This window comes from Eretmochelys imbricata, chromosome 1 (genome assembly GCF_965152235.1).
Source record: "Eretmochelys imbricata isolate rEreImb1 chromosome 1, rEreImb1.hap1, whole genome shotgun sequence".
NCBI classification, from domain to species: Eukaryota; Metazoa; Chordata; order Testudines; family Cheloniidae; genus Eretmochelys; species Eretmochelys imbricata.
In genome coordinates this window covers 234,366,206-234,382,844 of record NC_135572.1, presented here as the reverse complement: position 1 = coordinate 234,382,844, position 16,639 = coordinate 234,366,206, and the positions used below count along the sequence as shown (strand labels likewise).

Sequence of the window (16,639 nt, the reverse complement as noted above, 5' to 3'; positions counted from 1 at the left end):
AGTTTAAACAGTCATTAGGCAGTTGTCACAGGGTAGCTTGTCCCTGTGGATCAACTGAACCCAGCTCTCCTGTACCAAAAGCCGGTGAGCCCAGTCCAGCTAATTTAAGAGGGCTGGGTTGCTCCTGGGCCTATAAAAGGCTGCTAGTAGGCAGCTAGGGAGGAGGAAGGCCTGAGGCAGGCTGAGCCCTGGGCAGCACAGGCCACATGAAGTGGACCTAACTCCTTTGTTGAATCCGTGGAACAAGGGGTGGGCAGGGACTCAGGGAAGCAAGCCTGTGGCTGCTGCTCCAAGGTGGGAGCCGAGCTGGCAGATGCTCGGAAGTTGCCAGGAGCTGAAGAGCCAGAGACCCTGGAGGGGTGGCCCTTAAATGTAGGGCCACGTATTGATTTAAGACTGTTCTGTTTGTTTTGTTTTAAATCTTGTTATAAAAGACTAAACCTCCTGGACTGGGAGTGGGCGTGAGCGCATGTATGGAGTGGGGGTGCAGCGACGCCCTCCACCCTCACCCCTGATGACAGCAGCATAAGTGCCTACTACCCTCTGCTGAGCCCTCCAACTCCCTTTTTTTTCCTACCAGCCACTTGTTTCTTGAGCATGTGATTTATTTATTTATTCATTCATTCATTTTTTGTGGAGAGGCAGTTTTTTACCTCCCTTTAAGTGGAGGAAGCAGCTTAAAACCAATCAGAAGTCTTAGCCATATCTTAACCAATTTTTAAGAAGTTTAAAATCTGATCTGCATGTGCATTATATCCACTTTTAAAATGCTCCTAACCCAACAAAATTACTCTGAACTTGCTCACTGTGCAACCTTCAAATGTTTTTTGTAAAATCAAAGTAATTTTTTTTGACTAAACAAGCAGAGTACATCGAAGGCACCTTTTACACGTCAGCCATTTTTGACATAGTTCTGCTTTTAAAAAAAAATCAGGGATTTTTTTTACAGTGACAGATGCCTCTCTCCCCCCACCCCCCATTCTTTGTTCACAACTCAGTAATGTCTGAAGGAGTTTTACGCAAAGTGTTTAAAAAATTCACCATCAGAGAGAGATTAAGCATGACAAATTTCAGCCCTGGAGGTAAATGTTTTGAAGAATTATGAACATGTGAAAACAGGGCTGTAATGAAAAGTACAGATCAGCAAGTGTTTCTGAAAGCTAGATCCACAAATTAAAGGGGAGAATCTGGTAGAAATTTTGATAGTCCTTAAAATGCTCCGAGGTCTGCCCAAATCATAGCACTTTCTCTCTCCCAAAGGGATAGTATTTAGCCCTTCTTCTCCCATTTTCTACAGAAGCTTTTATTTGTCTATATTATTGAATACATCATTTTTTTTATTCTGAACTGCTGGACATAATTTGTATCTTTGTTCACATCTTCAGAAGTTGTGAAAATTTCCACTGGATTCTTATTTTGTCCAGTCTATTTTTCGACTGCTGACAGAAGTGTGTACTTCAGTAGATGAGACCTCTTGTAGAGGAACCTACAAAAACATCATTAATGCAGCATTTGCTATTCAACTGTTTTATATTTAACTAATGATATAAATAACATGGAGGTATTATAATGTTTAGTTAATTCAGTGGTTTTATTGGCTAACCACTATCAGGTGATTCCTAGTCATACTAAGAAATATTTTAAAACTACAGACTTGTAACTATGGGCTGAATTGAAAATGTATATATGTGTATGGCCTGATTTTCAAAGGTGCTGAGCACCTCTGACTTCCCACTGAAGTCAGTGGGAGGCTTCGGATGCTCATTACCTCTGTCTACCAGGCTATTACTGGATAGGTCTCTAATTTTGAAGCAAGTATATGGTATGCATGTTTGTCTTCCTATATTTATTTACTCCTTTCCATGAGAAATTAAGGTGTGTGACAACTTGATTGTTCATGAGATCATGCGCACCTATGACCCAGGTTGGTAGCTGGATCACGTGCTTAAGAATGACCTAGAGGCAGTGACTGGGAGTATTACAATTGGATGGTTATTTTGCACTCTACATTAAATGAAGAGGTAGTCTCAACCCAGTTCCTAGGGGTTGTCCACATTACAACAAATCTCTGGCACAGTTGGCACCCTTGTAGGCAGTGTCTTCAAAGAGATCAAGAACTGAACAGACAGAGAGTCTGAACTTCACTTTCAAACAAATAGATGTTCAAGCTTACTTCAAAATAGGATGGAAGCACTTGGACAAAATAGTATGGGAAAGTTTGTACTGGCACGTTTCATCTTCTTCAGATTATACTTATTTAGTGCCTTGAATTTGAGGACCCTAGAGTGTTTTATGAACACTAATTAAATTAGCCTCACTAGCCTCTGTGAGTTATCTCCATTTTATGGATGGATAGATGGACTGAGACATAGAGAGGATAAATGATTAGGACAAAGTCACAAGTGAGGTATGTGGCAGAGCCAAGAGCAGAACCAGGTCTCCAGGCTCCCAGTCTTGTGCTGTAACCACAAGACCATCTTTTATTTTCACCTGTACTTCTTCTTTAATTGAGTGGAAGATCTCCGCCTCAGTCCAGCATCTTCCATCAGTACTAAATTTAATTTAAAAAAATTGTAAACCAGCCAAACAAAATAAGCAAGAATTGACATGGTGATATTTGACCTAGAAGTACTGCATTTATTGTTAATCTTCGAGACTTCTGTTCTTTAGATTGGATAATTCTGTTAGTGTGCAGGTGTCATGATGGTAGTGGCAATATGGCTAAAGAGTCATTCTGAATAATAGTGAAGTTATTCCCTGCCCCTACCCAGACACCTTCGTTTGGAAATATGTGCATATCTGAAATTAAGGTCTCAATATTTAAATTTTAAAGCATTTTCCTCTTAGAATGAACAATGATCCTGAAGTAACTTAGAGCTGGAATGGCAAGCTATCTTCTGGTCTTAGCGAGAGAACCTGTTGTAGCGGCTGCTGGAAATGTCTGTCTGACTTTTTTTAATGACGTTTTTCAGTTCTCCATGGTACAATCATTCCTGCAGGTCAAACAAAATACAATAGAATCTTGGTTTTTACAAATACTAATTTTAGGAATGACCAGAGGTTATATAAACCATTTTTTTTCATGATATGGAGAGGTAGAAGGGAATCAAACTACAAAAATGATATTGATGTAGAACAAATTGTCATAACTTCACATTCTGATGCCTTGAGTGCATTTGAAATTGCTTTGTAGTGGTTTGAAGGACAAGAAGAAAGTGAAGCAGTGCACTGTACTTTAGATGAACAACATCTAATAATGGAATATTGAGATGTTCAATTTTATGAACTCCTCAATCCCAAATTAGTTAGTAAAATAGGGATTCTACTGTAATATGGTCAAATTATGTACATAAGAGATGAAGCATGAAGTAGAATACTTGTGTAAATTGCTCTTCTAAGGAAAAGAAGCAAGCCAAAGCTATTGTCAACTCTTCCTGAAAAAGAAGCAGCAAAAGCTCTGTATAAAACAAAGGATAATGCTGTAAAATGCAGCACAAAAAGGGGCAAGAGGAAATACATGGATAACATCACCAAAGAAGTTGAAGTGGTTGATAAAAGAGATAATAATAAAACACTTCTGTCAGCTCAGCAAGATTCTAACTAGCAAGTTTACACCAGTTGGAGGCCTGTTAAGGTAAACAAGGAAAGACCCTAGTAACAGAAAGAGAGCGATAGGCAGAATACTTTTAAGGAGTGCTAAATAGAACAATGCCACAAGAAACTATTGACTTTGACAAAGACATTAAACACCCAGAAATAGACATTGTAACATCTAACATTAAAACCAAAGTGAATGATGCGTTAAAAAGTTGAAACATGGGAAACCTTGCAAGTGAAGACAGTCATGGGGGAAATGTTGAAAGCTTGTGATGAGACTATCAATAAAATCACCAAACTTTTCAACAAAGCATGGGACCAGGAATAGCCTCTGGAACAGTGGGAAAATGGCATTCAAGTCAAAATTCCAAAGAAAGGTAACCTAGATGGTCAAGCTATACCTAATCCTGCTTCATCATGCAGGGATGGACTAAACTGAGGCCCTTCCAGTCTTAGATTTCTATGATTGATTTGAAGCAACTGCAATAACTGGTGAGATGTTACACTTCTTTCAGTGACAGTCTTCTGTAGTATCATCTTAAGCAGAATAAAGGAAGCAGATCAGGCAAAACTAATGGAAGGCAATCTGGATTTTGATTTGGAAGATCAGGAGTCAACCAGATTTTTATCCTAAGGATACTCTTTGAAGAGTGCATCAAATGGGGAAAAAACACTTTTATAATAAATTTAATAGATTTTAAGAAAGCACTTGACAGCCTCCATCATGCTTGACTCTGGAAATCTTGAAGAATTAAGGAATACCAACAAAAAACATAACATCAAAGCTTTCTAGCAAGGCGCAGAATGCACAGTTAAACACAGGCATGAGCAAATGGTTTAACATATACGCTGGCATCAAACAAGGGAGCATTCTCTTCCCTCTCCTGTTTGGATTGCCATTGATTTCATTATGAGAAAAAGTGTAGATGGATATAGCACAGGCATCACGTAGTTCAGCAACAGCATACTAGAAGATTTAGATTTTGCTCAACCAACATGCAAACAAAAACTGAAAGATTGTTCAGCATTGCAAGAAAGGTGGGATTAATCAATTATGAAACAAATCTAATGAGAACCCCAGCAACTCCCAACACAAAAATTTACTTCTGAATGTAAAGGAATGCAAGGGGTGAGCCAATTCACATAACTTGGCAGTGACGTGAAAATCAATGAGAATCTCCATAAGGAAATAATGTCGTGAATTGGCATGGTGGCAGCTGCAATCACCAACTTCAACAAGACATTTGGTCCTAAAAAATCTACAATTTAAAGACTAAACTGTGAATCTTCAATTTAAATATAATTTGCACCTTAACATATGGATGTGAAGGCTGGAAATCCACCAAATATAGACAGAGGTCTAAATGCTTTTGTAAGCAAATACTTCAGGAAAATACAAGGCACAGGCGCCAAGTTTCTTATTTGCTCCTACCCTGTTCTGCCCCCTCCCCTGAGGGCGCCCCACCATAGACGACTGGAGCCTCCCCATACTGGGCGGGGGGGGAGCACGATCTAAAGGGGAGGTCACATGTGTCCCTCCCGCCATCCTGCCCCCTGCACTCAGCCCAGGGCCACCGCACTCTCTCTGCCCCACATTACCTGCAGGGGGGATGCTCTGTCCTCCCGCTGTTCCTGGCCACCACGGTACATTCCGCTGCCCTCCATAGTGGGAGGGAGCTGCTTCTAACGCCAGCCCCTCCCAGTCACTGCTAGGCAGCCTGGCAGCTGCCTGAGAGAGCCTGGCTGGGGAGGAGGCAGCTTCCGCTCCCCCTGCTGGCTCGGCTGCCGGGGACGGCAGCTGAGTGAGCTGGAAATATGCCAGGTGGGAGAGGGGCTCCGACTCACTCACCCCCAGTCCCTGGCACCCGAGCCTGGGTGGGGAGTGGAAGCCGCCTCCTCCCCAGACAAGCTCTCTCAGGCAGCTGCCAGCCCACCACACGGCCACCATGTGCCCCTGACACATCACCCAGCCCCACCCTTGCTCCGACTCTTCCTGCCCCCACTCCTTCCCTCCTCTCCCCCCACAATGCCTCCTGCCCGCTACTGAACAGCTGATCCTCCGCAGGCAGGAGGTGGTGGGGGGGAGTGGAGGAGGTGCCTGCCGGTGGGTGCTGAGCATCCACTTTTTGGGGGTTTTTTCCCCTTGGGTGCTCTGGGACTGGCGCATCCATGGAGATGGCGTCCATGATACAAGGTATTAAATGGAGTGAACCTGTAACAAATGCTGAGACTCATCAGAAATTTCAACAACTCCTTATGCCTAAAGTTATCCAGAAAAAAGGATGGAAATATACGGGATGTGTTTAGAATGAGGCCAGGACATTTGCCATAAAAAGATGAAGTACAAGTTACAATGCTTATGACTAGCTTGCTCTTCTAAAGCTAAAGAGTGTGAGGGGGGGAAAAGGAAAAGCTGATCTCTTTATTTTATCCTCGTGCTGCTCCAGGCTGTAAAGGAATTCTTCATTACAGTACAGAAGAGAAAACACGTGCACAGTTATTTATATGGGTAAGTAGAGAAGGCGGGCAGGCACGTATCTCAGAGGTGTTGGGAGAAGTGTACTGTTCTTAGTTTTTTGTTGGAAATGGCTTCTTGAACTGATACAAGGAATTTAGGTCATTAACTTCTGTAATGAGTAGTTATTTTATGTTCCAGCTGTGTTTTTAACTTTTTTAAATGCTGCAGGCTGTTTCCTTTGAGCCAAAAAACAATTATAAAAGTAATTTCTAAAATAAAAATTTTAATCTGCCTTTTACTTCACAGCAGTAGTAGGCAGACGCTGGTTTCAGTGAACCAAATTTCACGCTAGCTTTATAGCAGCAGGGGAGAAAATGGAACAATCTGGGAATGTGTTTTCAACTCGGGCTAAAACAAAATCAACACAGCCGTTTGTTCAGAATCAACCTTTGTTCTGCAATGGATTCTGAAGCCCCTGTTCTTCCAGTGCACACCCTCATTCCTAGAAGGACTGGGCACTAACAGATCCCATTTCAGGACTGGGTTCTTAAGAGGTGACATCCTTAAATAATTACTGTAGAGATGTGTGGACCAACATTTAGGACACTGGATGAGACTTTGCAGACTTTGTTCTCGTTTCTACCACTGACCTGCTGCATCGCTTTACCTCTCTGTGCCTCTGTTTCCCCCTCATCCTTTGTCTCTTGTTTGTTTAGACTGTAAACTCTTTGGGACAGGAAGCATGTGCTTGTATAGTGCCTAGGCTAATAGGGCCCCAATCTCAGCTGAGGCATCTGGGGATACCATAATACAAGTAATTAATATTAAGTTAAAAATGTTAGGCTCCAATATGAAGGATTTTTTTTCTTTTTAGTACCTTTTAAATCATGGTTGGTCTGTACGGAATAGTGTCATCTTTCATGTCTTTATGGTCTGTTAATTTTAAGCCCAGGTGCTTTTTTTTTAAAGTGAGGATTTGGGGGAAGGTTGGGAGGGCAGGCAGGTGCGCAGTTTATTTATAAACTGAGCAATGCCCCTCATCCTCACTGTGACAAATAAAATTTGTTTTAAATTAGAAGTGGAGCTCAAGTCATAAAATGTGATTCAGGGTTTTGAGGAGTCCCCCAGTTTGGTGGTGGTCAGAACTGGAGATTTGGATCTGCTCATTTGTGGGAGGGGAACCCACCACAACTGTTGTACATGGACCATTCTTGCCTTCCCATCAAGGACAGTGGGGATTGAATCAGGGGCCTGGGTTTGGCTTCCATCTTCTTTTTGAGGGCCTGATCCAGACCCATACAAATATTCTGAGATCTGACTAATTAAGCACAGCAGGGCTTTTGAACATCGGGGTCTGAAAGCTTTGGCTGACAGTTTTCTATAAATACACTGGGTGAAATTCTGGCCCCATTGAAGTCAGTGGCGAAACTCATTGATTTCTTTAGGGCTGGGATTTCACTTACTATCTGTTCTTTGTTTTGACAGAAATGCTGTTATTGTTGCTTGCTGGGAAAGACAGCCCAAGTTCAAGGACAGAGCTGTGAGCAGAGCCAGCTGATAGGATACCAGTGTGGGCAGGTGTTCAGAGCTTGCTGTGTCAAGGGTCAAGAAGGCACTGAAGGGTCAATTAGCGATGTTCCTAACAAAGATCAAGGTATATTATACCAGCATTAAAATTAAGCTGAGACAGCAGAGCACAACTTCAGGACATAGTAGGATGCAGGGAAGGAGACGGGCTTGTACTTTTGGATAATTTATGTTGCAACTCTTCTTGTGCTGTTTTAAAATGTACGCCCAGAACAGCCAGAGATTTGGCTGGGCACCTTGAGATGTGAAGTTGCTTTTTAGAATAAAATCTAAATGAATAAATAAGGTTAGCCTAACTTCCGTCATAACTGCTAAGCACGCTCAGTTGCAACCAAAGTCAATGGAAGCTGAGGATGCTCAGCACGTTTGATGAAAATCAGGTTAAACTTTTACATAGAAGCCTAATGTTAGGAACTCTTATTTGAAACTCTTGGTTCATGTGTAATCGGCAATTATACAAGCTATCTTATGATCTATCATTCATTTGGCAAGTATACTCTGTGTGCACGTGTGTTTGAATCAAGTGTCAAATAAAAACTATTTTGTGTGTTTATAAAATGAATAAATAATTCTTCAGTATTATCCTGTGGTAGAAGTACCCACAGATACTTGCTCCTCATCTTTTCCCAGGTAGATAGCATTTTATTATGAGAGGAAAACTGCTTTCCCTTCTAATGTCTCCTTAACCTTCTTAATAGTTAAAATTTCTGACGAGGAAGTAGACCAAGAGGATCCTTACCTTCATGACCGCTGCAGAGGTGAGTTAACTGACTGTTCCTATGTAGTGACTTTGTGTGTGTGTGTGATCATTTCAGTAAATGTGAAAAACTAGGCAAACTTAAATCCAAGGTTCACCCAAACCATTTTGCTTAGCCCAGCAATTCGCAAATACAAATGGCATGGGAATCCTCTCTGAAATGGTAGGCTGTTTCTACCCTCTTTTAATGCTATTTTGATTATTGGAAGGAAAATCTTGCAAAATATGAGATCCTTTTGGATTTGTTAAACCAATGTCCGAGTAAGATGAGAACTCATTTGTAGTCTCTGAGGGACCAGTAAATGAATACTTTTTTTAAGGCACTGTGACAGGGTCCCTGGGGCAGAACCTGAACTATGGGACTGCTGAGCCATCCAAACCCACCAGCCTGGGTTGTCCTTGACATTGTGATGCAAATGTCAAGCTACAAGCTTCTGACAGGTACTGCACTTACACAGCCATCCACATGCAGGGACACGCCCAGTTTAGTTAATGAATGATCTCCCAGCCACTCATGAACCATCAATTGGGAGGCATCAGCCAATCCCCACCCCAGCTCCCCAGGCTTGTACACCAGAACTGTAACATCTTGCACTGGTCAGAAGCCTGACAAGTGTAAGCTCAGTACTTAGTTCGCCCCTCCCTCAATGTGGAATGAACATACGCTAGCCTTTGTAATTTGAGCTGAGATTCACCAAGCACTTCAACCAAAGACACACTGTTTTAGATAAAATATAAAACAGATTTATTAACACCAGAAAGATTTTAAGTGATTATAAGTAGCAGGCATGGAAATCAGAGTTGGTTACCTTAGAAATAAAAGTAAATTCTCTGTCTAAATGCTAACTTAAACAGTTTAAGCAAGATTTGAATCAAACAGTGTCTCACCCTAATAGATGGTACAAGCAGCAAACCATTTCTCAGTACAAAAGCTGGATTCCCTTTCCAGCCTGAGATCAATCTTCCCCAGTTCAAAGTCTCTGTCTTCCAGATGTTCTTCCAGGTGTTGAGATGGCAGGGTAGAGAGGCCAAGTGATGATGTCACTGCCACTCTTTTATACTTTCTTCCAGCTGCTAGAAAGATCCTTGCTGTTGCAAGGGTTAGTCTGCCCCTGTGGTGTACGTGCCCTTCTTGGAGAAGTCTCCAGGATAGTTGATTCTTCTTGATGGGCCATTAACGCTGTCTGGGTCCTCCTTTGTTGCAACGGAGAGTCTGGCTGTGGGCATTTCCCAACCTCACAACATATTTCAATAACACCTATAGCAATACTTCATATACAATGGTTATGCACACAATCCAAGAGGATATTAAGGTTCAGCAGATCAAGACTTTTTCAGTGATACCACACAAGGCACGCATTGTACAAAATATATCATAATCATATGACAGTGGTGAATATGGGGGTTCCAGGATGCTGTTTTGAGGTACCAAGTGTCACAGGCACATAAACTCCTTTTAACTTCAGGGGCAGTTGAGAGTGCTCAGGGCTTTGTAGTAAAAAGCCCCTTATAAGATTAGGTTGATACACTGGGCCATATTCTGTCCTTCAGTACTACATGCATGAGCAAATTTGGAAATCCTCGGGGAGCTTCAGTCAAGATGTGAGTTGGCTTGTGGGCTCTAATGAACGCAGATGGGAAGATAGTGGGTCTGTTTTGATGAAGACTGTTGACCCCTCCCTATGGAAGGGTAAGGTGCTACTGCCAGTAACATTTAGGCAAGAACTTGTTTGGCCCTTATTCTGGAAGTCCTCTTTTGAGGCTCATAATCTCGCCAAATTTCAAGGCCTACTTCTTTTCATATTTGCCAAGGAGCTGGGAGGGAGAGGTGAGGCAGAGTTGGTTGGCTGTGTGGATGTTGGGTCATCTCTAAAAGTTGTGGAGTTTAATGTCTTACGTATTAAATTTTGTACATGCCCTCTGAGTTTTATGGAAGTGCATACTTTGCGGATCTTAAATCTATTTTATAGAGCTCCCAGTGAGCTCACTGAGAGTTATTCGCACATGGCTAAAGGCATAATTTGGCCCTCCATTATTGTCACTTTCTCCAGCAAGATAGCTGTCCTCAGTAGTAGGCTCAGAAATGTCAATTATACTGTAAAACTTTTTATTTCAAATATAGGCTACAATTTAATCATGGCAAAAATAACTTTTTACCTCTTGCTATTTGTCTGCTGGTCTGAGGAAAAATAGCTTTCTTTTAAAAGTCAGACAAAAACCTTAGACCAACCACTTTAGAGCTAAAACTGCGACTTCCTTCTAATCTTGTGTATTGGGTAACACAATATTGTACTGCTCAGGAGTAGACCAGTTTCCCTTTCCTGGTAGAGCAGGGATGAAATCTGTACCAGCACCTTATGAGATGCAAATAACTTTCTCCTCTGTACCAGCTGTGCCCATTGCCCATCTCTACCTACCTGTCTGAGAGGGTGTGTAGCAGACCCAGGTTACTTGTGCTGACCCCGGTGCTCTGGCAGGCGATATGGGTAGCCCACAAAGGGGAATAACGGGACAGCTTATACTCTCTTGTTTGCTGGGTGGGCATGTAGGGAAATAGGCATTTTTGCCCTTAAGAAGTAGAGAATTTTACATCTTCTGCTGTTTCCCTTTGCCTGGGCTGTCTTTTATTTGTTCATAACATTTATTATACTAACGCATTAACAAAAACAATTTCAAAGGAGATATTTTTTTTAAATGATGGGCTAGATCCTCGGCTGCTGTTAATCAGCATAGGTCTACTGATTTCAGTGGAGCTATGCTGACTTACAGCCACTGAAAATGTGACGATATATTAGAAATACTCACTGGGATTTTCAAACTTCCTTAGGTCCCTTTGAAAATCCCAGCCTCCAATCTTAATGGTTTGCAGTTTGACATGGATATTGAACAGCATTCCCGTCTATTCAGTTGTATCTAGAACCGAAATTGATTCCAAACATATTTGACCTTTTATTTGAAAATGTCCAGACAAGTTACAACGAGCACAGTGGCATCAGGCATTCCACTTTTAGAGCTTGAAGAACATGTGTATTCTATTCCTATCCTTGTTCATGGTTGAGATGATTAGATCTGAAATGGCGTAACTAATTTCTGTTTGACCTGCACAATCCACATGAAAATTGGAAGGAAAATGAAAGAAAGATAAATAATGACTTACGCATTGATTTTTTTTGTGTGGCAAGTGCGTGGTGCCTCTTGGACGGAATATTTGATTTGGATAATCTGTTTATTTTGATTTACTGCCTGTCACATGTGTTTCATGTATCTAAAAGCTTAAAACATCAGAGATGTTTTATTTTTGGCAAACATTTCTGAATAAAGTAATACATTTTGGATTAAAAAAAAGTTTGAGTTAATAGACTGATATTCCAGTATAAGCTTTCAGCACATCGTAGTAGACACAGTGCTACAAATGCTTTGTTTATGCAGGTGTTTCTGTAGGACACAGTGTTTTGAAAATGTACTGTTTCAGTGTCCAGGGCATCTGTATCCCATAAGAGGTAGCCACAGATACTGTGCCCATTAAGCGATGATTTACCATATTGCCTGTTTGGCTGTTATACTGCATAGGTGTTAGAAACAGAAAACACCTGTTGAGTCATCAGGTCCATTATCCTGCCAAAGCAAAAGCTGGCTCTCCTCCTTGACTCAGGATAATAAATCACATTAAAAGGTGTTAATGTTATACTTTCCTAATATTGCTTTTCCATGCAAGCAATTGCTGTAGTAGCCAGATGGAAGTTATTCGTTTGCCAGAGGGAGGGGAATTGGTCTATCCAATTGCAAATGGGAGTTGTTATCCATTAGACTCCTTTCTATTAAGGGCTATGCTATAAACAAGTTTGAAAGCCTGTAAAGAATCATTTCTATCACTTTTTTCCAAAGATGAGTTCAAATGTGTCAGGCAATGGAACTTCCAGCAATTCTCTGGGAGTCCATTTCACAGTCTGAGGGTACCTATGTTAGGCAAATGTCTGATTTGACTATTATGACCCTTCTAGCCTTCCTTATGGGATAGTAGTTGATATTAAAAAGTCACGTTTTGCCAACGGTTACCCACAGAGGTATCTGAGCTTTCCTTCTGAACTCTGAATAGGATATATTTGTGATGTTGGTTGATTAAAGTTGACTTTTTTTAATGCTGGTTTCTTTCTGCTAATTTTGTAAGATAAAATAATCTGATGTGTGAATATTTCTTTCAATATTCCTCCATATTTCCCATTTTTTCTCAGTGTATTCTTCGAGCATACTAGTCAAACATTCTGTATTTTGCTGGGCACTCAAGTTTAAGTAGTTGACATCTTTCCAGTTTTGTGTGATGAACTGAATTGTGAACTTTGTTCTCAAAAAATCACATCTGTTTTTAGGAGGTGGTCCCTGCACACAGCAGTGTAGGGACACAGGCTCCAGTGTTGTCTGCTCCTGCTTTGTTGGGTATCAGCTTCTGTCTGATGGTGTCACCTGTGAAGGTAAAATAAATGAAATGATTGCCTCTGTTTGTTGCTTAAAGGTAAAAGTGTTTTGGTTTTTGTGGATTTTTTTTTTTCAGGATAGAGAATAGGACATACTTATATTGGGAGTGGAAGGAGACATTGGACAATGAAAGGCTGAGTTAGGTAGGGTTTGAGCATGGGGACAATAGAGGTAAGGAGCTGGGAAGAGACCAGTTCAGTGGGGCAGGTGGAGGGTTTGCAGATGGATAGGAAGCAGGAGAAACCTCAAGTCTGGTGTTGGAAGTGAAGATAGCAATAAAAGCATGCCTTTCCATTTGCAGTAGTAAATGAATATTTATATAAAATACAGGTTTCAGAGTAACAGCCGTGTTAGTCTGTATTCGCAAAAAGAAAAGGAGTACTTGTGGCACCTTGGAGACTAACCAATTTATTTGAGCATAAGTTTTCGTGAGCTACAGCTCACTTCATCGGATGCATCCGATGAAGTGAGCTGTAGCTCACGAAAACTTATGCTCAAATAAATTGGTTAGTCTCTAAGGTGCCACAAGTACTCCTTTTCTTTTTATATAAAATACAATATGTCTTAGACCTGAGTTGTTGAATCCTTATAGTTGAAAACACAGTGAGTATCTAAAAATTGAGAACAGAAAAGAGCAGTACTTTTTTGTGGGATATGGAATTCACAATGCACCCCACATGTGGGTGTTCAAAGTTTCAGTTGCCCCAAGCCTGACCCTTGTCCCTTTCTCTTCCCAAGGATTTCAAGTCTTTTATATGAACTGTTTAATTCTCTGTCCACTTTGGTTACTTCTAGATACTAATGAGTGTATCACTGGGATGCACAACTGTGGGATTGGACAAACGTGTGTCAATACAGCAGGATCCTTCCGTTGTCAGCGTGAAACGAGCTGTGGGACTGGTTATGAACTCACTGAAGACAACCATTGCAAAGGTATGTCCCAGGCTGCAAATTGGGCATATATGAGATTGATGTTTACCAACATTTATGATGCCCAAAAATGCTAAATAAATTGTGTCTTGTTTTTTTTTTTTTTTTTTGGAAATACATGTGTAAGTTGTAATTCCATACCAGATGTGTTGTATAGTCTAATATGAGCATCTAACGCTTCGGCCTGAGGTGCTTTCTTCATGGAAATGTAAATGAGCCGCAAACCCAATTTGACTTGGCTTCCACTGGAAAACAATCCATTTGCAGCTGAGAATGGTCTTGATGATTTTTTGCCCAGTATTTTCACTCCCCTGAAGGATGTAGGCCAGCTACTTGGGCCTAAATTTTGGGTAAGATTATATTATAGAGATTGATAGATAGTGGGTGTTACATTTAATTTTTAAAAAAAATTTAGTGTTTGTTTTTTTTCAAAGTGCTCACTTGGCTCCCTTTTAAGTCAAAGGTAAAACTCCCATTGACTTAAATGAGAGAGCAGTTTTAAGGCCATGGAAAATTCCACCTATAAGCATTAATAATCTTTTCCCAAAGGAATAAGGGGAGTCAGCCTTTAAGCAGTGCTTACCTATTCACATAGCTTTGGAAACTCTTACTAGGAGTTCCCAAATTATCATCTTGGAATTATATTAACTATCAGGACAGAAATTTCTACTATTGCTTTGACAGCTTTTGAAAAATTATGTTTTCCCTTAAGGAAAATACCTAGCAGCCAGATGTATGATAACTGATACTTGAAAAAGGACAGATCCTTCAACATTAATGGCATGGGGAAATATGAAATCCTTTTCAATGGAAAAAATGACAGAGACTTTATATCAGGATTAAATAGATGTTATAATGTCTGGTTATCATTTTTTGGAGTTTGAATAAAATAAATACACGGATAAAGATAAGAGGTTGACCAAATATAACGAATTTATACCAAAGATAACAAATACAGGCTATGAATAAGATTTGTTAATACTTGCATGGAATGTTCATATATGTTGTTGATAAAAAATATAAAGTTTTAAAAAAAATTAACACAGAATGATAACCTTCATTTATTGTTTTTAACCATCATGTAAAATCAAATGGAAAACTTTTGCCTTATTACAGAGTCTATCAGTTTTATCCCTATTAAATACTACAAGGCTTTTCTATAAGGGTTTTTAAGCCTACAGGAAACATTTTCAATGTTCATGACATTTACATTCATTTTTTTTTCCCACTGAGCTACTTTCCCACAAAAATTTGCTAAAACATACCTACATCTTTTATCGCTCCAAAGAATTTTTATCCCATGACAAATATAAGGCTCAAACCTGAAGTCTTTACTCTGTTTTTACATAGGCAAAGATCTTTTTAGAATCAATTATCTAAATTCTCATTTACACTCAGAATCTTCTACACCACTCTGACAGTGGAAGAGGGCCTTAAAGTGAGCATAAATTACACTTCATTTCATGTTAAGCCTTAAGATGTAGATGGGCCTTAGTGTAAAATGAGAATGAAGCCTGATGAGCTTTCCTGAGAAAGGACTTAATAAAATTAAGGACTTCAGGATTTAGGCCTTTATTCAGCAAAGCATTTAAGCACATGCTTAACTCTCATTGATTTCAGTGGGATTTAAGCACATTCCTGAGTGCCTTGTTGAATCAGGGCCTTAGAAAATACTGCTTCAGACTCTGTGAAAATATTGCAAGTCATTTGGTTGTTTAATAAGATGATAAAGAGAACCAGCCTGCTGCCTATTTCTGTGAGATTCTGGTAGAGACAATGGACCAAATTAATCTCCAGTGTAACTACTTAGAAATGATGAATGAAGTTACACCCAGGATGAATTTGGCCTATGTTTCTTAACTCTGTCTTCTGTCTTAAGTGTAATAAAAAAACTTCTGTAAAACTCTTACTAACTATTTTTTTTTGTGATGTACCAGATATTGACGAATGTGAGACTGGTACTCATAACTGCCTCCCCGATTTTATCTGTCAGAATACTCCGGGATCTTTCCGTTGCCGACCCAAGCTACAGTGCATGAATGGGTTTATACAAGATGCGCTAGGCAACTGTATTGGTAAGACATATTATCACTTAAATAAATTCTTAGAGTTGTGCAAAGGCCAAGTTATTGCTGTACGGGTTCAGGTCTGAGTCTCCCACGTCAATCCTAATGCTGATGTTCATTTTTATATATTACGTCATCTTCCTGCTCCTATTAAAAGTAGGATTTGATTATAAGGGATTTAGAATTCTAAGTCTGATTTTTCAATAGAAACTTAGGCAGTAGAAATCTAAGACCTGTTGACTTTCAATGAGACTTAGACACCCAGTCACTTAGGGTAAAATATTCAAAAGCATGTAAGTCTTTTTTTGTTTATCATGTGCGTCTAACATAGGATTTGTAAAAATATTAATTCGTTTTGACATACTTTCTCTCCCTTTATTCAAATGATTTTAAATAACCATAGACATGTAGGGCTGGAAGGGATCTTGAGAAGTCATCAAGTCCAGCCCTCTGCAGTGAGGTGGGACCAAGTAAACTAGACCATTCTGGAAAGGTGTTTGTCCAACCTGTTGTTAAAAACCTCCAATGGTGGGGATTCCACAACCTCCTTTGGAAGCCTATTCCAGAGTTTAACTACCCTTGTAGTTAGACAGATTTTCCTAATATATGACTTAAATCTCCCTTGCTGCAGATTAAACCATTACTTCTTGTCCATCCTTCAGTGGACATCGAGAACATTGTTTAGAACTGAAAGTCCAATGCTTGGCATTACTTTAGCATAAGTGTATCCTCTACAATGGAATTCGCTTTTGCTGGTTTGTTCAGCTACAT

General features: G+C 40.2%; 1 protein-coding gene across 1 annotated transcript in view; it reads left to right on the top strand.

Annotated features, from left to right (window-relative positions):
- The window catches only part of FBLN1 (fibulin 1), a 147,234-nt gene that overhangs the window by 68,965 nt on the left and 61,630 nt on the right, over window positions 1-16,639 (top strand). The window contains exons 4-8 of the mRNA XM_077807438.1: window positions 7,541-7,709; window positions 8,341-8,400; window positions 12,767-12,868; window positions 13,668-13,805; window positions 15,740-15,877. Of these exons, the coding sequence (XP_077663564.1) occupies window positions 7,541-7,709; window positions 8,341-8,400; window positions 12,767-12,868; window positions 13,668-13,805; window positions 15,740-15,877 (607 nt within the window). The remainder of the gene's footprint in view (window positions 1-7,540; window positions 7,710-8,340; window positions 8,401-12,766; window positions 12,869-13,667; window positions 13,806-15,739; window positions 15,878-16,639) is intronic.